The 20,225-nt window shown below is 35.7% G+C and overlaps 1 protein-coding gene across 1 annotated transcript in view; it reads left to right on the top strand.

Annotated features, from left to right (window-relative positions):
• GRXCR1 (glutaredoxin and cysteine rich domain containing 1) overlaps positions 1-20,225 on the top strand; it is a 112,492-nt gene that overhangs the window by 44,425 nt on the left and 47,842 nt on the right. Inside the window, exon 2 of the mRNA XM_016127978.2 lies at positions 4,589-4,831. Within this exon, the coding sequence (XP_015983464.1) occupies positions 4,589-4,831 (243 nt within the window). The remainder of the gene's footprint in view (positions 1-4,588; positions 4,832-20,225) is intronic.

The following is a 20,225-nucleotide window of genomic DNA, read 5'->3' as shown; positions in this document are numbered from 1 at the left end:
AAATGCATTTAGACGGAAAAAAATAGTTTAAAATGTCCCTCTTATGATGTTACTTACTGTTAATGGTGGGAGCATAATTTAGTAAAGAGGCAAACCTCTTTAAATCACAGGCATTACCTCTAGTGCAATGAATGGAGATATAGCCATCTGCAGTTTGGTCAACAGCTTTATCTTGGGAGAGGGTGCAGGACAACACTGTGGCTCAGTGGCTCAGTGGCTCAGTGAAAAGCATGCAGATTTTGGCAGGCAATGCATCTGGGTCCAATTTTTCTAACTTTGATGAATTTTAGCTCTATCATGCTTATCTCCTTTCAACCTAGGTTTCTACATCTATAAATAAAGGCAGTAACATTGTGTAAGTTAATGTGAAGATTAAATGAATGTGAAGTTATTAGCATTATGTCTGCCATTGACATTTAAAAATGTTACTTTTTATTTTTTTATTTTTGGGGATAAGACTAGAAGGAGGCCTAGTTCAGGAGGTCTTTTCAAAGCATTGCCAGGCTGGACAAGCAAAGGGTCAAATGGAAATACCCATTGGAATTGCTCCAGCAGGAGAAGCTGGGTCTGCTTCATGTTGATCCTCTGGAGGGGAGAGGTGGGGAATGATTCTTGGCCTGAATTCCAGTGGCAAATCTGTGGGTGTAGGGGCTCCTGAATTGTCCCAAAATGACTAGATGACTACAGCATATACTGTTTCACGGTAGAAAGTGCAAGACAAGGTGCAGGCTGAGGACATACGTTGGCTATTTAGTACCCTCTTAGTCTCATTCACAGCAATTACCATCCCTTGCCAACACATCTACATTTACTGTGGGTTGTTGCGAGGCTTCAGGGCACCCCTTAGAGTTATCTTTTTAATCAATGGAAAGGGAGAAATAGCCTTCCTTTTCTAACATCCAGGTCAGCTCTCAGGACAAACAGGCTGCAAATCCCAGTGGCTTTTCAGTGTTATCTTAGATGCTTCCATCCTTCATTACTCTATTTCCATGGTAACCCTCAGGAAGGGAGGAGATGGACAACTAACCAATGAGAGGTTATTTTTAAATTTCTGGCCAGATGCTTTGACAGATCTGTTGAGGGAAAGAAAATGAAATAAAGGTAGAAGAGAAATTTAATTTTTTATTGCCAAAGACAATATCATTTAAAATTCATATTATAAAACTGGAAAAGACTGAGAAATCATTTGACCTACTTCTATCTCTAGGAGGATCTACTTTCAATTCACATCAAACATTTGTGCAATAAGATTTTTTTTTATATAACATTTTACTTAATAGCCTATTCTAATAGATATCCATATTTCCTACCCTGAACTTACCTTTTATTCAGTCTCAGTTCCCAGAACAAGGGAGTTTGGAATAAGACATGAGTATGATTGCTCAAGCTGTGGCCTACACAACCCTGAAGGTGTCACTCATTTAAACTCTGCTACTAATGACATTCTCTAGGTTTATGCAGTGCACATCCTGTGCAACTATCTGCACTGGCCTTGCTTCAGTTATCTTTTTAAAATGTAAATCTCTCCCATCTTCCTTAAAAACCTTCAGGAAGTTCTCATTGCTCTTAGGTTAAAGGTCCTAGATTTTTAAAATGGCTATAACATAAAACATGATACCGATCCTGCATACTTGTCCAGAATCATCTAGTACTATTATAATTCTTCCTCTATGTTTCAACAAAAGACCTTCTTTCAGAGTCTCAAATCTGCCATCTTCTTCCCATCTCAAGAAATTTGCACTTAGCTATGATTCTTTCCCCCATGCTGTCTACCTAGTTAATTTCTCTGTTAAGTCCTTCTTGTACTTCTAGTCAGAACTCAAATATCAGAAAACACTTTCTTGACTTCTGAGACAAGAAAAGGTACTCTTGCAATACCTCTCCTAACATCTCGTGCATTTCCTTAACAGTTTATAATCCTATATTTATTTATATAACTTCTTTTTTTCATTACTTTAAACAATGAGTTCCATGTAGTTTGGGAATTGTAGTGTTTGATCACCATAATCTATTCAGTGCCTAGCACCATGTTTGGCAAATGAATTATTCCAATGACTGAATAAATGACCAGCAGTTATTTTAAAGGGACATAACCCCAGGTTCTTAATCAAGTCAAGTGTACTATGTGATTGCACTAGGGCTCCTTAAAATGTAATGTGAATCCAGATTCTCCAGAACTTGTTAAAATGCAGATTTTGATTCAGTAGATCTGAGGTGAGGCCTATGATTCTGCATTTCCAAACTATTTTCTAACTAGCTCTAGAAATTGGTCGCCTATTAGAATCACCATAGGAGCTTTAAAATAATCTTAATTCTGTGATCCCACTGTGGTGCTTCTGATTTAGTTGATGCCTACTTGGCTTGGGCTTGGGGATTTTTTAAAGCTCCCAATTTATTCTAAAACCAAACATTCTTGGAGATCCACTGATTCCAGGAAAAGCTTATTTTCAATAGTAGATAAAGGAAAGGGATATTTTTGTTACTCTTTGCATTAGACAGCATCCAACATAGCCATCTGATAGATGTGTATCTTATTACTATTTTTTAAATGTATAACTCTTAAAGATACACAGAAAAGTAGTACCTGGCATTTTTTGTATGAGCAGAGAGAATCCTACATGAGTTGGTTAATGTGGCGAATATATTTCTTATTGAATATTTTAAAAGTAAGTGTAGCTATTGGAAAAAGTGGAACATATTGAGAGGACCAACTACAGTCAAATGCAGTCTTTGCAACCAGAAGAATTCCACAATGAGAACTGTAATCTTTTTGCAATTTTTAACTTAACACAGCACTACATTTCAAGCCCCATATTTGTTGTTTTTATAGTCCCACTTACTTTATTTTCTCAGCAAACCTGTTAGGTAGCTGTTGTTATTATCACATTTTACAGATGAGAAAACTGAGGCTTAATAGTTCATTAGCTTCTAAAAGACACAATGATGGGCAATGGCAGAGTCCAGGTATAACTGATGCTGTTTCTACCCCAGTGTTAATAAATTGGCAGCATATAGTCCAAATTCAGCTCTCAGATATATGGGTCTACATGATCTCAATACATTTTAATGAGGTTTCGAAGTTTAGAAAGCATAAAAATTTCCAGAAACATCCATATTTCAAGTATTATCTAAAATAATCATGTCTGACAACACCGAGTGACATACCTGCAAGCCTGAAACTTGCCTGAAGCTGACTAACATCTTTCCCTTTCAAATGATACTCTCTCTGCCTCTTACTAATATCTCTTTTAGTCCTGACCTGTCCTAGGATTTATGACACCTGCATGGCTTCTCTAGGCCTCTGGGTTTTCACCTTAGCCTCTAAACTCTAGGGGAGAAAGAAATGATTCTTGTATTTCTAATAAATTTTATTACCAGCAAAAAAGAAAAAAAAAAAGAAAGAAAGAAAGAAAAAGAAAGAAAGACCCCTTTTTTGGTGAGGTAGAGAATATCGCTTTGCCATCCTTATGACTTTGGACCTTTTTAGGACTATCTGTACATAAGTGTCCTGCAGAATAGTCTGATTTCTTTGAACAAAAAGTGTTAGAGCTTAGTATCCTAACTTCTAACTCTACTATTTTGCTGTGTGGCGTGGTTTCCAATCAAAGTTTTGACTTCACAGGGGTTTGTTTACAAATTGTGTGTTTGTGTTTTAACAACTATAGCCCCATGAAGACTCATGTACCCCTTGCATCACAGTATAGCTGCAATTTGTTCAGTCTTCTTCAGGTAAAACTGTTAATTGAGGAAGAAGATCTTTCCTGATGATGTCAGGACCTACCGGGTATGGTACTTGTGGTGCTGAGCTGTATTTCCCAGGAAGGCAGTCACTGATTTCTGATGTAGAAAGAAATGGAGAAAAAAAGTTTTTCACATAGGGATTCTTCACCTTTGTTTTGAGAGTTGTTTGCTTCTGTTGCAGTGTACCCGTTTCTTTGTTTCCTTTTTATGCTGACTTTCACCAGCTGCCCACCAGCTGCACTCCTTCTGAGTCTGTCAATCATTTAGTTGTGGCAGAGCCTTCTTACTGCATGTTGGAACCCTGTTACTCAACAGAGCTCATGTACATATATTGTGCTACTTAAACTTCGGAACAGTTCTATGATATTGATCTTGTTATCCTCAAGAAATTGTGGCTCAAAAGACTATTAAATTTTGTAAATTGATAAATAGAAGACTTTTCAAATGGTTGAATGTGACATATTTTACTTTGGGTTTAAGAGGTAGGTATGGTAAGTGAACGATGTCTACAAAACATGAGAAAAATAATTCAACCACTCTTATTTCATCACGTGGCATGCCAAGTGAGACATCATCAATTTTAAGATATGCCAGTATTTGATGTGCTATTGAGAACAGAAAAAATACTGTCAATTAAATTATGTCATTTAAATTATGTTGATTATCCGTATTTCAATTACAGATGTTCTAACTTAAAAAGTCATATCTGAGAATTGACAAATATAGCACTCGTTTAACTTTTATTTCATGCCCTTAATGTACAAAACACTTGTTAAAGCTTGTTAGTTGTCTTAAGATGTAAGACAGTAAATGTGACTATAGTTACACTACAATGTTTTCCATTTAGCAACCATCAACCGACCTAGAATTTGACCGTGTGGTGATTTATACCACTTGCCTCCGTGTGGTACGGACAACCTTCGAAAGATGTGAACTGGTTAGAAAGATCTTCCAAAATCATCGTGTGAAATTTGAAGAGAAAAACATAGCTCTGAATGGTGACTATGGAAAAGAGTTAGATGAACGATGCCGACGGGTGTCTGAAGCTCCTTCTCTCCCTGTCGTGTTCATTGATGGCCATTATCTTGGGGTAAGAAAAATCATATTTCTATTGGACCAAACCAGTGTTGATAGAAATCTAAAAGTCTATGACAGGGAAACTTGCAACATAACTACCAAGACACTTGCTACTTTTGGAGTTCAAACCGGAGGGATCAAAGCACTTGCTGTATGGCAACTGTGTTTCTCCCTGCAGGACTGTAAGATAAAATCAGAATGAAATTGCCTTTTTGAATAGGATATATTTAAAAAGCTTCTCAATTGAATTGAGTTTTGCATTGTGAAGTTTGACATGTGGGATAAACTATTTTTTTAGTAAGAAAAGAAAAATGGAATATTTATAAGATATATATATTTGTGAATTCTCTTATACTACCATTATCCAATACTCAATTCCCTACCTAATGAACCTAAGATGACAGTCCTGAAATGAAATCAATAAGAAATGGGGCCTGGAGCCAGAATTTTATCTGCTTATTATTTAAAATTATGCTCGATTTTGGTAATGCAGCAGTGTGAGACACAAATTCAGGCTTACAGTAAGCAAAGAGAATTCCCAGAGCAGCAAGAAAACATGCCTGCTTCATTTTTCTTTGAATAATACTGGTAGTATAATAGTTCACATTGACCTGTGAACATGTTCAATTGGTAAGAGGCCCATGAGAGGACTCTGGAGAGAACATTTTGGAAAGAGTGGGGGCAAAGAGCAAAGGGACACTAGAAGTTGAGGGGGGTGGGATTGATTACACGAGATCGCTTATCAGAGAACAAAGACTGTCATATTTCAGAGTGACACTTGGATCTAGGTTTTGTTTTGTGTTTGGTCTTAACTTTTAGTTTTCAGCTAAGGTTAGAAAAATCCAGAAAAGGAAATACTCATATTTTGTTACAGGGAACTTCATATTCTTTTCATATTTTCACAGGGAACCTGTGTTCTGATATACTGTCAGGAGCCATAGCTGTCAGAGGCAGCTTGTCATCTTATGGAAAGACAAAAGCAGAGAAGCCATGATTCAATAGCTTTGTTATTATGCAATATTACTTTCAACCAGAGCTGGATACAGACTACATTCCGAAGAGAAGAATTTTGATTTGAAGTGTTGAGCCTCTTTTATTATATTTCAACATAAACCCTAGACCGCCCCCTGCCCCAGCTATAACAATGGCAGTGGTAATGATAAATAATAATGATAAGACTACTAATAATACTATACTGTACTGTCAACTTTACATGTCATCTCATCTAAGCCTTAGGACAGCCTTAGAAATCAACTCTCTGGTATACTGGTTAAGAGGCAAGACAGCCTTGAAATCAGACAGTCTTGTTTCAGATTACTTCTCTGATGCTTTCATGTGATTCTGGGCAATTTATCAATCACTTTGTGTCTTGGTTTCCTTATTTGTAAAATGAAAACGACAGGATTTTTCTTGTATTCCAATTGTGAGGCTTTTATACTTAGTTCCTGTGCTTGGAACAAAGTTATGTTTTCAATAAATATTAACAATTATTGTCACCATTTTGCAAAAAACAGCAATAATTCCTTTGTACTAAGTCACATAGCTGGTAAGTAGCAGGGCCAGACTCAATATTAGGTCTGTCCAACTCCCCAAACGCTTGCTCTTTGGTATTTAACCTCAAGGAGAAGGATCTTTGACCATTTGTTTGCTGATACATTCTTAGCACCTACAAAGTCCTCAGAAATGTGTTGAATGGATGTATTAATGATTCTCTCTTCTCTCATAATCTTTCCTTCTCTCCCTAAGACATTCTTCCATAAGGAATGATCTGATAAACTCCCCATACAAAGGAGAATATCATTGATAAGCTTTGAGGACTTTTGCCTTTTAACTCAGGAAAAATTCTTCTGACAATGTAAGATATTTCTTATTATTGGAATTTAAATTTCTGTGAAACTGCATAACTAAACTTGGCAAGTGACCACCTGCTTCCACAAGTACAAGGTTGGCCCCTCCTGTTATACTGCTCTTGACCATGCTTATCTTCTCTGTTTCTGAGATGATATGACAGGCTGCAGGGCCTTTTCTGCTCTTTGTCTTGCAGTTGGAGGAGAGTGCAGCAAAGAAGGTAGGATGCAGATTTCTTTCTCCGTCTCTCCGTCTCTCTGTCTCTCAGTCGCTTTTGCTTGGGGATCACTTTATTTTCACACACAGCATTCTAGAGGAGGAAAGATCACACAGGTGCTACCTTGTTGCCTCTAAAATTTGAAGCTAATGCTGTAAACTTGGAGAGAGGCCAGAGACGGTGAATTTTTTCTGCCTCCTCTCCTTAAGGAAGGATAGTTAACTCTAAATCTGTAATTCAAAATGGAGGTAAATTCTCAAGAATAACTTATATAACAAATTCCCCTTCTACTACAGAAGCCTCTCTTTTTTTAAAATTCCAGTGCACAGTTGTAAATGGAAGACATTGCTGGAATAGTAGAGCCCTTTTGCTTCAGTATTCATGCATCTGAAATGGAAGGATGCCCTCTGCTGGAGTTTGGCATGTGGAGAAACATAATTTTTAGGGAGATAAAGAAGCTGATGTTGGTAATTTCCAATGTCGGTGATATTTTAGTCACATGAAATCACTTGATTTAGTTTAAATTTAGATGAGTGAGAAAAATCAAGATGTATGAATCATCTGCATATTACAACTTTCTTTAAAGGGGGAGAGAGAGAAATAGAGTGACAGAGCAGGCCAGAGAATGTGTTAGAGATAGAAACAGAAACATAGGCATATGAAAGCAGACTATAGGAGACAATGAAATGGGGTGCAGAGAGCATGAGAACATTTTGCAGCTCCCTTAGTTTGCTGCCATAATTGCCACTCAACCCAAGGTGGATGGTGCCAAAGGAAATAGTTATCTTCTTTGAAGGGAAGGTAACAGAGTCCAACAGCAAGAACAGAAAGATTGACAAGGATGCTGAGCTCTTCTTTCCTGGTCACTCTCTTCCACAACTAAACTAAAAACTAAAGATGAAAGCAATGCAATAGTCAAGGGGAAGAAAGTACTTTAGAAAATAAATTTATACTGCCCTGGGAATGCTCTGTTGCAGGGGGTGGCGGGGGGAGGAGCAAGTTCGGCTTGGAACTTACTTAGGGCAGTTGTCCTGTTGTTTTGGCATCAGAACACCTTCACACAAAATGATTGTGTTCTAACAGTTTAGACATATATTATCTTAGAAATCCACATAAGAAATAGTTTAGAAATAACATTTGATTCTGAACCAGCCATAAAACTCTACAGTGGAAATCCACAAAACTCACACTGAAACTGGGCTACGAAACACATTAGTGGGAACCTAAGTGGGGACTCTGGTAATGGAGAGAAAATCAGAAGAGCTGTTGATTTAGGCAGATCTCTTAAAATAGCTGATATTGAGGTGTGACTGCTTGATAACTTTATAGCTATTTAAAGTATCATTTTATTTACTTTAAGAATGGAAGAATTATTATTAAAGGTAGTTAATTTACAGACTAGGAATACAGACTCTAAGCATGCTTCTAGGTAACACTTGCAAACCTCTGCAGAAATGGATCACCAAGGAAATTTACCACAATCAGGAACTGGTTAGCTCTAGAAATTTCATGTTTTTGCCATGGTCCACGCAAGCAAAATGGATGATTTTCTTTTTTTTCTTTCTACATAAATCTACTCCTAAGTAAAGTCTCAAGAGAACGTCTCTGTGGTTACTAATGTTGCATATGAAAACTGAGGGAAAATGGGAAATATATTTTTTTGTTTTCTAGCCTCTACAGTACCCTCTACAGTATAGGAAGATATTCTAGGAGACTAGATTATTTACCGAATGAGCTAAACCACAGTATCTTCCAGATATCCTGTTTTCATTTATTTTGATTTGTTTATTCAGCTTTGTTGAGGTATATTTTACATATAATAAACTATACCCATTTAAAGTACATATTTTGATGAGTTTTGGCAGATGTGCACACCCATGAATCTACCAACATATTCAAGATACAGAGCATTTCCATAACCTCCCAAATACTCCTCATGCCATTTGGCAGTCAGTCACTTTCTCCATCCCCAGTCCCCTGGTTACCATTGATCTTTTTGTCAATACAGTTTTCTATTCCTCTAATGTCAGGGTAGTGATGAGTTCATCAAGTGAATTTGGAAGTACCCCACTCTCTATAGTTTTAATTTCCGGTGCTCTTTATGCCTTAGTGTAGAACCTTATGTCCATTTGACATCATTTCCCTTTTATCTGAAGGACTTCTTCTACACCACTATTATAAAGTGGGCCTACTGTAGATGAATTTTTTTAGATTTTTTATGTCTGAAAAATTTTTATGTCACCTTTGTATTCAAATAATATTTTTTCTGGGTGTAGAATTCTAGATTGAAAGTTCGTGTTTTTTTTCTTTCAGTACTTTAGAGAAGTTGCTCATTTACTTCTCACTTGCATTACTTCTGATGAAAAATAATCTATTGTCATCCTTATCTTTTTTCCTGTGTATATACTATGTCTTTTTTCCTTCTCTGGCTACTTTTAAGATTTTTATTTATCACTAGATTTCAGAAACTTGATTACATCTCTTGCTGTAGTTTTCCTCATGTTTCAAGAATGTTGCTGAAACTCTTGACATCATACCTGCATTCAAGGCAGGATGGGAATGAGAAAGAAAAGAGAAGTGCTTTCTAGTTGAAAGAGCTCCCTTTTAAAGATATTTTTGGAAAACCCACCCAACTTCCACTTGCATTTTATTTTCACTTTTAGTTGCAAAGTAAGCTAGAAATTGTGATCTTCCAGAGAGACATATTGATAGGCTGAAAAAAAATATTTTTTTCTTAGAAGGAAAGAGAGATTGTGCATGTTGTATAGGTAGTCAGTCTTGATATTTTAACATTTAAATATGGAATTGATGAACTTAGATCTTATCTTCCTTTTTTTTTTTTTTTTTTTTTTTGAAGTCATTTTCATCCCTCTTTGGCCATTTCCTTGATTATTAACAATTTCCTCAGAGGTTTGGATGAGAAGAGAAATCCTTGAACATTTAAATTTACCCTTACTGTCTTGGATCTTATTTGTAGTTGACACAGTAAGTATTTAATCTTCAAGCCTCCTAGTTCAAAGTCATGAAATGTTTGTTCCTGGCCTGTTCACTCTACTTCAGAAAGTGCAGGGATAGAGAAGTTTGAAATTTAAGCCTTAAGTCAGATTCTTGGAATTTAAATTAAGCAATACTTTCTCATATGATTGCTTTTTTGTTCTTTTTTTCCTGAATAACTGAGGAGAGTTTTTAATGGCAACAATAATAGCAATAATAATAAAAGCTTACTTGAATGCAAAGCTTTTTAATACACTGTCTTTTACATTTTAAAATAATACTGTTAATAGTACTATTATCATTTATGACATGCAAATTTTTTACCTGAAGAAAGGTTAGGCTTATCCAAATTAAGAAACTGTTTAAATGCTTTCATATCATAAGTGGCATAATTGGGATTTGAATTTAGGTGTGTCTGACTCTAGAGTTTGAACTATTTAAAATACAGGCCACAAGTTTCTTAACCCTCATCTCCAGTGGCTTTCAGTTCCGCTCTTAGAATTACCAGCATATTTACAGCCTGAATTACTTCATCACTTGAAATCACTCCACATTCAAGATCTTAAACTTCTCTTGCTCTGGCCATAGTTTTCTCTTCTTTAGTCTCTTTACTTTCTCTCTGTATTTAATTTATTCTATCATCATAGATATTATTTATCCTGCCCCCCTTTTCGTTTCTCTCAGCTTAAAGTCACAATTTTCATTTCACTTGTTCCCCTACCCTATTGTATTTGGGAATATAATAATATCTAGTCTGTTATTGCTTGATAAACAAGCTCTCTTGACTATCCAAGCCATGGATTGGAAAAAACCATAGTCAAAGTTTAGGCTCTATAATAGAAGTAGCTGATATCAGTTGGCTTTACTATATAACAAACCACCCCAAAACTTAGTGGCTTATGACAATTAGTTTGTAGATTGCAATGTTGGCTGGGTTGGCTACTCTTTGTGGTCTGTTGGTGGCTTGGCTAGAGCTAAGTGGTCTAGGATGGCTTGAGTTACATATGTGAAAATTGGTTCCTCAGATGGCTTCTCTAGCAAATTAGCCAGGATATTTTAAATGGTGGCAAAGTAGTTCCTAGCAGTGAGAGAGGGCAAGCCCTAATGCTCAAGCACATTTTAAACCTCTGCCTGTGTCACATTTATTTTTTTTCCATTTACTATAACAAGTCCATGGTCACATCCAGATTCAAGATGGAGAGAACAAACTCCAGCTCTAGATGGGTGGACAACTAATGTTATGTTGTAAAGCGTCCATACAGTGAAGAATGAACAAATTGGGGGTAAATACCATGACAGTCTACTAAAGTGCAGAACTTTGATGACATCTAATCTTGGCCTTTTGCTAGGACCAGTGTGCTCACTGTCATTTTCATGTTGGAGAATGGCATATTTTTACCAAAGCCAGTTAATTATGGTTTGACATTGCGCATACCCATGAAATTTGTTTGTAGAACTTTGGCAGTCAAAGCGCAGTAAGGAACTAAATCAAAGTACCAACTCTCTCAAATTTCCAGAGCCATACACCATCATCTTGTTCCTTTAGCAATACTGTAGCATCACCAGTTGCATCATGTGATATCTTGGTCCACTGACCAAATTTTCACCTCAGCTTTGCTAATTTGTTTGACTGTCACCTTGTACTCACAGAAGAGATGCAGCAGCACTATGATTATAGTTTTTTCATCTCATATTTTCAGTGCTGCAGTAAATTCAATGGCATGCAAAGTCATTAGTAGTAAGTACCTTAAAATCTGTTTATGCACAGTTCAACTTTCACTCCAATAACTTGAGAGTTCATTAAATAAACAGAACTTTTGAGGCATGCAGATATTAAATATTTCTAAATTATAGGCCCAAGGAAAACTTTATTCATATAGGCTTTCCTTAATATATATCCTGGCTTTATTATTTCACATATTTAAATCTGTTGTCTCATTTGCCCAAGACCTTGCCACTTTCAGTATTGTTTGGTATAATTATTCGTATGGCAGGATACTTGTAAAGTGTCTGGTAGGTCCATCGTTTAATGATTTGTGTAATATGTCAAAACCTGAGTCTTAAATTTGGTGCTTTGGACTTGAACACTATAAAGTAGAAATTAGTTGTGTCTATTTGTGACTTGGCCACAAATTAAAAGAAGCTATAGAACATGCCACTTAATAAAGGGCTCCAGGAACCAATTTTCCTATATATCAAGTTAGATGTAAATAGTTATTTTTAGCCTGATTAAAAAGAAAATACATCTGTGCATAATTGGTGCTTTCTTATTAGGATTTAAAGACTTAATGTAAAGCATTTAAGATCTTTTTTAAGCCTAGAAAATGCATAAAAATAAATTGATTTATCATTTTATAAATTGTTGAAAATTAATAGAAATTTTAATAAGCATCCTTTTAATAGAACTCTAATAGAACTAATTAGAACTTTCTAGTAGCAGTATCTCAGTAAGGAAAAGCTTTGGTTAGAATTGAACTCTATTTCTGTTCTTATGAGCAGAGAGGTTCAGTATCTTTTCAACCACCAGAGGTCTCTCACAATATAAGAAAACATTAAATAAAAAAATAACTAAAAGTAGAAGAAATCATTTGTGATATATCTTTCTTTAGAGCTCAATTAAAATTAAGTGTCTTAAATGTAAGGATTAGAAACTTTTCCTTTTAGGAAAAGAAAAATATAAGAGGAACAATTTTCAATTGACTATTCAAAAGCTTAAAACAAATGTAATAAATATTTTGCTATTTGGAGGCCTAATCCTGAACCAAATGTTTATACTATTCATTTATATTTTTTTCTAGGAAAAAAATAAATGGAAAGTGCATATATTTTCTGTGAGAGTTTTTGGTCCTTAGGACCTATTTTTCTATAAAGATCTAGTTTGTTACCATGATATTATATATGATTACAACTAAGCAAACATCTGAGATGGGGATTCAACAAAGTAAATAGCTCTCAGCCAAGTAGTAGGTTTCTTTCTGCTTAGGTAGGAGGATACATTGTGTTGTGGTTTTGTTTTGTTTTTAATCACTCCTTAGGCTCCCAGTTTGGTTGAGCTCAGCCCAAGACAGCCTCTCTCCAAAAACAAAAATTAAGGTAAAGACTTGACCATATGTTTGATTCTGATGGTGTGTAGTCTCTGGATTAGATTCACAGAATGAATAGAATGAATAATATGAAAAAACCACCTGTCTAGCAATGAGCCCTGAAGTGCTGACACATAGGGCTCGTCTTTGTGTGTAATCTAGATCAGCCTTAAAGGAAATCAACAAGGTCAGTCCCCAGGGGCCAGTACTCATCCTTTTTTTATGAATTTCAGCACTTAGTTAGTATTGAACTCTATTTCTGTTCTTACGAGCGTAGAGGTTTAAGATCCTTTCAACTTATGGGGTCCATCTTGGGGGACCGAGGAGGCTGAATCGGCATTAATGGTTTTCAAATGGTCTCTCGCACCCTAGAGGTTCCTTGGACCTTCCCTTAGGGAGCACTGATAGGTAGTATGAGCAGGAGAAATTTCAGACTTTTCTCTTCATGCCTACCTACACCCTCCGATCCACACACTTTATTGTATGCCACATATGGTTTTCCTCGAACGATTTGAAATAAAACAAACAGTTCAGTCAACAGACTTGAGAAAATACAAAACAAATGTTTAAGTTCTTTTTAGCAATTTTATATTATTTCAATTTCTCTGGAACTTAAGCCATATTGCTAAAATGCAGAGTGGGAGTGGTGATCTATAATCAAATGGGGGAGGTTTGGGTATGTCACTTTGCACAGCCTTCAGGCTATCATAAAATTAATTACCCTGAAAAATCCAGAAGGAACAAGGGGAATAGTCACTGAGTAAACACTGAGCAACTTCTGTGTAAAAAGCACCATACAGCATTCTACGGGTTCAAAGATTTTAAATACACAATCCCTGCCATCTAGGCTCAAAATTTAAGCAGTGTGTGGCGTGGAGAGATGGGGGTGATTATGGACATACACTATAATCTAGTTGTGCAATGTGCCAAATTAATGGTAAAACAGAGTTTATTTAGAAGGAAGGGAAAAGAGACATATTTCAATCAGGACAATGAGGGAATGTTCTAAAAACAAGGCAGCATTTGAACTGTGATTTGTGAAATGAATAAGATTTTAGTATGAAGTAGAGAGAATGTACTCCTAATTTTATCTCACATGAGTTCTTAGCATAAGAGATTTCTAGAGAGAAATCTAGTGCTGTGCCTAACTTGTGAACATCATTTATTCTTTTTTTTTTTGAAAATTTTATTTTAAATCTGAAAAAGACATTTATACAATTCATGATGTGATTCCCCCCAATTACTTTAGCACCAATCTGGCCCTACACACAACCATTACAATAATATCGACGATATACCATATGCTATACTCTAAATCCCCGTGACTGTTTTGTAGCTACTAATTTGTACTTCTTCATCCCTTCACCTTTCTCACCCAGCCACCCCAATGTCCCTCCCTCTGGCAATCACCTGTTTATTTTCTGTATCTGTGAATCTGTTATCATTTAGTTTGTTTTATTTCTTTTGTTCCTTAGATTTCCACATATAAGTGAAATTGAGTGGTATTTATTTTTCCCTGTCTGACTTATTTCACTCAGCATAATCCCTCTGGGTCCATTCATGTCATTGCAAATGGTGAGATTTCATTATTTTTTAATAGCTGAATAATATTTTATTGTATACATGTACCATAACTTCTTGATTTAATTGTCCATTGATGGGTACTTAGGTTGTTTCCATATTTTGGCTATTGTGAATACCACTGCCATGAACATAGGGGTGCAAAGATTTTTATGAACTAGTGTTTTAGTGTTTTTGTATATATACCCAGAAGTGGAATTGCTGTGTCAAAAGGTAGTTCTATTTTTAATTTTTGAGGAACCTCTAAACTGTTTTCCATAATGGTTGTACCAATTTGCAATTCCGTCAACAGTGTATAAGAGTTTCCTTTTCTCCGCATTATCACCAACATTTGTTATTTTTTGACTTATTGATGATGGCCATTCTGACTGATGTGAGGTGATATCTTATTATAGTGTTAATTTGCATTTCTCTGATGATTAGTGACCTTGAGCATCTTTTCATCTATCTATTGGCCATATGTATGTCCTCTTTGGAAAAATATCTATTCAAGTCTTCTGCCCATTATGTAATTGGATTGTTTTGTTGTTGTTGGGTTGTACAAGTTCTTTATAAATTTTGGATATTAACCCCTTGTCAGATGTTTCATAGGCAAATATGTTCTCCCATTCAATAGGTTGCCTTTTCATTTTATTGATGGTTTCCTTTGCTATGCAAAACCTTTTTAGTTTAATGTAGTCCCATTTGTTTATTTTTTCTTTTGTTCCTCTTGTCCAATGAGATATACCAGAAAAAAATTACTAATAGCAATATCAGAGAGTTTACTGCCTGTTTTCTTATAGCAGTTTAATAGTTTCTGGTCTTACAGTTAAGTCTTTAATTCATTTTGAGTTTATCCTTGTATAGGGTGTAAGAAAGTGGTCCAGTTACATTTTTTTTTACATGTATCTGTCTAGTTTTCCTAACACCATTTATTGAAGAGACTGCCTTTATGCCATTGTATATGCTTGTCTCCATTGTCATAGATTAAATGAGCATATAGGTGTGGATGCATTTCTGGGCTCTGTATTCTGTTCTATTGATCTATGTGTCTATTTTTTATGCCAGTATCATGCTGTTTTGATTACTCTAGCCTTTTAGTATAGTTTGATATTAGGTAGTGAGATACCTCCAACTTTGTTCTTTCTCAAGATTGCTATGGCTATTGAAGGTCTTTTAAAAAGTTTTTAAATTATTTGTTTTAGTTCTATGAAAAATGTCATTGGTATTTTAATAGGGAATGCATTAAATCTACACATTGCTTTGTGTAGTATGGCCATTTTAACTATGTTATTTCTTCCTACCCATGAGCACAATGTATGCTTCCATTTATTTGTATTTTCTTTAATTTCTTTTTACAATGACATAATTTTCCAAGTATAGGTCTTTTACCTTCTGGGTTATTTCAATTCCTAGGCATTATGTTTTTGATGCAATGGTAAATGTGATTGTTTTCTTAATTTCTCTTTCTGATAGTTCATCATAAAAATGCAACTGATTTCTGAATATTAATTTTGTATCCTGCTACTTTATTGAATTCGTTGATCAGTTCTAACAGTTTTTTGGTGGAATCTTTAGGGTTCTCTCTATATAGTATCACGTCATCTGCCATTAACGACCGTTTTACTTCTTCCTTTCGTATTTGGATGCTTTTTATTTCTTTTTCTAATCTGATTGCTGTAGCTATGACTTCCAATACTATATTGAATAAAAGTGATGAAAACAGGTGTATTTTTCTTGTTTCTGATCTTAAGAAAAATGCTTTGAGCTTTTCCCAGTTGAGTATGTTAGCTGTAAGTTTGTCATATGTGGCCTTTATGTGGAGGTATGTTCCCTCTATTTCCACTTTGCTGAGAGTTTTTATCATAAATGGATTCTGGATTTTGTCTGATGCTTTTTCTGCATCTATCAATATGATCATATGATTTTTATCTTTCAATTTGTTAATGTGGTGTATTATATTAATTGATTTGTGGATATTGTACTTATCTCACATCCCAGGAATAAATCCAATTTGATCATGGTGTATGATATTTTTAATGTATTGCTGAATTCAGTTTGTTAATATTTTGTCGAGGATTTTTGCAACAATGTTCATCAGGGATATCAGCCTGTAGTTTTCATTTTTTGTATTGTCTTTGGTTTTAAAATCAAGGTAGTGGTAGCTTTGTAAAAAGAGTTAAAAAGTCTTCTTGCCTCTTTTTTGGAATAGTTTGAAATGAATAGTTATTCATTCTTCTTTGTTTGGTAAAATTCACCTATGAAGCCATTTGGTCTAGGATTTTTGTTTTTTGGAAGTTTTTGATTACCGATTCGATTTTGTTGGTGGTAATTGGTTAGTTCAGATTTCCTGTTTCTTCTTGACTCAGTTTTGGGAGATTGTGTGTTTCTAGGAATGTATCCATTTTTCCATATTGTTCAATTTGTTGACATATAATTGCTCGTAGTTTTTTCTCATAATCCTTTGTATTTCTGTGGAGTCCATAGTTACTTCTCTTTCACTTCTGATTTTATTTATTTGGGTCCTCCCTCTTTGTTTCTTGATGAATCTGATTAAAGGTCTACCAATTTTGTTTATTTTTTCAAGAAATCAGCTCTTGATTTTATCTATCTTTTGTATTGTTTTTCTAGACTGTATTTCATTTATTTCCGCTCTACTCTTTTTTATTTCTTTTTTACTAATCACTTTGGATTTTATTTGCTGTTCTTTTTCTAGTTCTTTAAAATATAAGGTTAGATTGTTTTTTAAAAAATTTTTTTTTTTGAGATTTTTGTTGTTTCTTGAGGTGGGCCTGTAATGCTATGAATTTCCCTCTTAGGCCTATTTTCTCTGTATCCCATAGATTTTGAGTCATTTTGTTTTTAATTTCATTTTCTTTAGGTATCTTTTGATTTATTTCTTGATTTTATTGTTAACTAGTTCATTGTTTAGTAGAATGTTGTTTAACCTCCATGTATTTGTGTATTTTCCAGTTTTTTTTCCTTCTAATTGATTTCTAGTTTAATACCATTGTGGTCGGAGAAGATGCTTGATATAATTTTAATCTTCTTAAATTTATTGAGACGTGTTTTGTGACCTAACATGGTCTATCCTTGAAAATGTTCCATGTACACTTGAGAAGAATATATTCTGCTGTTTTGGGTTGAAACACTCTGAAAATAACAATTATATTCATCTGGTCTAGAATGTCATTTAAGGCCCTTGTTTCTTTATTGATTTTTTGTCTGTCCATTGGTGTCAATGGGATGTTAAAATCTGCTACTATGAGTGTATTAGTGTTATACTCTCCTTTTACGTTGGTCAATAATTGCTTTATATATGTAGGTGCTTCTATATTGGGTTCATATATGTTTAATAGGGTTATACCATTTTGTTGTATTGATTCCTTTACCATTATGTAATGTCTTTCTTTGTCTTTTATTGTATCCTTTGTTTTAAAGCCTATTTTGTCTGATAAAAGTATTGCTACCCCAGCTTTTTTTTCATTTCCACTTGCATGAATTTTTTTTTTTAAAAAAATCTCTTTACCTTTAGTCTGTGTGTGCCATTTGATCTGAGGTGGGTCACTTATAGACAGCATATGTATGGGTCTTATTTTCTTATCCATTTACTTACCATATATCTTTTGATTGGAACACTTAATCCATTTACATTTAAAGCGATTATTAATAGGTACATAGTTATCGTCATTTTATTATTGGTATTTATAATCCCCCCTTCTCCTTTTTATAGAAGTCCCCTTAACATTTACTGTAATTCTGGCTTGTTGGTGATGAATTCCTTTAGATTTTTTCTGTCTGGGAAATTCTTTATCTCACCTTCAATTTTGATGATAGCCTTGCCGTGTAGAGTAGTCTTGGTTGTAGGTTCTTATTTATCACCATTTTGCACATTTTGTACCAATCCCTTTTGGCCTACAAAGTTTCTTTTGAAAAGTCAGCTGATGTTTTTATGGGAGTATGCTTGTAAGTCACTAGCTGCCTTTCTTTTGCTGTTTTTAGGATTCTTTCTTTGTCTCCAACCTTTGGCATTTTAATGATGCTATATCTTTGTGTGGGTCTGCTTGGGTTACTCTTGTTTAGGAATCTTTACACTCTCTGGACTTGTACGTCTATTTCCTTTGCCAGGTCAGGGAAGTTTTCTGTCATTATGTCTTTGAATAAGTTTTCAATTCCTTGCTCTCTTCTCCTTCTGGTACCCCTATGATACGATGTTGGTACATTTGATATTGTCCCAGAGGTCTCTTAAACCTTCCTCATTTTTTAAAATTATTTTTTCTTTTTCTGTTCCTATTTGGTGTTTTCTTCTACCTTATCTTCCAACTCACTGTTTTGGTCCTCTGCTTCATCTAATCTACTCTTGAATCCTTCTAGTGTATTCTTCATTGGTTATTATATTCTTCATTTCTGACTTGTTCTTCATGGATTCTGTCTTTTTTAATACTTACTATCTCTCCACTGAAGTCCTTACTGAGATTATCTATATTCTCCCTAACTTCATTGAGCATTCTTATAACCAGTGTTTTGTACTCTATCTCTGGTAGGCTGCTTGTCTCCAATTCATTTAGTTTTTTTCTTAGTTTTCTCCTGTCATTTTATTTGTAGCATATTTCTTTGTTTTCTCATTTTAGTTGCCTCTCTGTGTTTATTTCTATGTATTAGGAAGATTTATTTTATCTCCTTGCCTTGGCCAGGTAGCCTTATGTGGTATGTGTCTTGTCTGGCCCAGTGGTGCAATCTCCCTGATCACCTGCACCAGGGACTCTGGACATGTTCATTGTGCAGTTCTGTGTATTCTTCTGTTGTTGCTAAGCCTTGGCTGCTGTTAGCATGTCAGTAGATGGAATTGATTCTTGTGCTGACTGCCTATGTAGATTGAGCTGTTGTGTGGGTGCTAACTCCCAAATGTGGGATTTATCCCACCAGTCTCATGTACCTGTTGAGACCACATTTTGAGTGTGCCACTTATGGGGCTAGTTAAGTGGTGCTCTATTGTGGTCTCATGACAACTTTTGGATGAGTTGGTTCTGTGACTCCTTGGGAAAGGCTCATGTCATCTGCTGCCTTAATTGCTTGGGACTACTTGGTAGGAGCTGTTAAGTGATCTGCAGATGGTTGCTGCCTGGGTTGGATCTGGAGGCAAGTGGGGGACACCATACTGTGAACTAAGATTGGTTATCCCAGTACCAGGCCAGGGGAGGCTCATTGAAAGGGCAAGTGTACCTCAAGGCCTGAAGCTGCCTGCCTGTTGCCCATATGACTCCACAGCTATAAGAGCCTTTGGGTAGTATGCGAGTTGGGTGGGGAGGGAACCCAGGGTTTTATCAGCGTACGATGAATGAATTTTACTTGGCCATTGCAGAGTCAGGTTGCATGCCAGTGCTGAATCTATGACTTCCTGTAAAAGTTTCAGATCACAGCAAAGCCAGCCACTGTCCTCCTCAGGCCTCAGACCTCTGTGATCCACCCAAAAGATATTGCAGCTTGGGCTGGCAGCCAGTGATTCACCACCAAAAGTGTCCTCTGAAATGTGAAATGTGTCGTCTGCACATGGGCCACGTGAGCTGAGGGCTGCTGCTTGCCAATAAATATGCAGCCTAGGGAAGCAGCAGGGAGGGTCTAGCTGTCTGGCAATGGGCCACAGGAACAATTTGTGGGCTGGGTGGAGTGGGGCCCAGGGAGACACGGGATATAGCAGCTTCAGA

This window comes from Rousettus aegyptiacus, unplaced genomic scaffold (genome assembly GCF_014176215.1).
Source record: "Rousettus aegyptiacus isolate mRouAeg1 unplaced genomic scaffold, mRouAeg1.p scaffold_m13_p_10, whole genome shotgun sequence".
In the NCBI taxonomy this organism is placed as follows: domain Eukaryota; kingdom Metazoa; phylum Chordata; class Mammalia; order Chiroptera; family Pteropodidae; genus Rousettus; species Rousettus aegyptiacus.
This window is presented reverse-complemented; position numbering and strand designations above follow the sequence as displayed.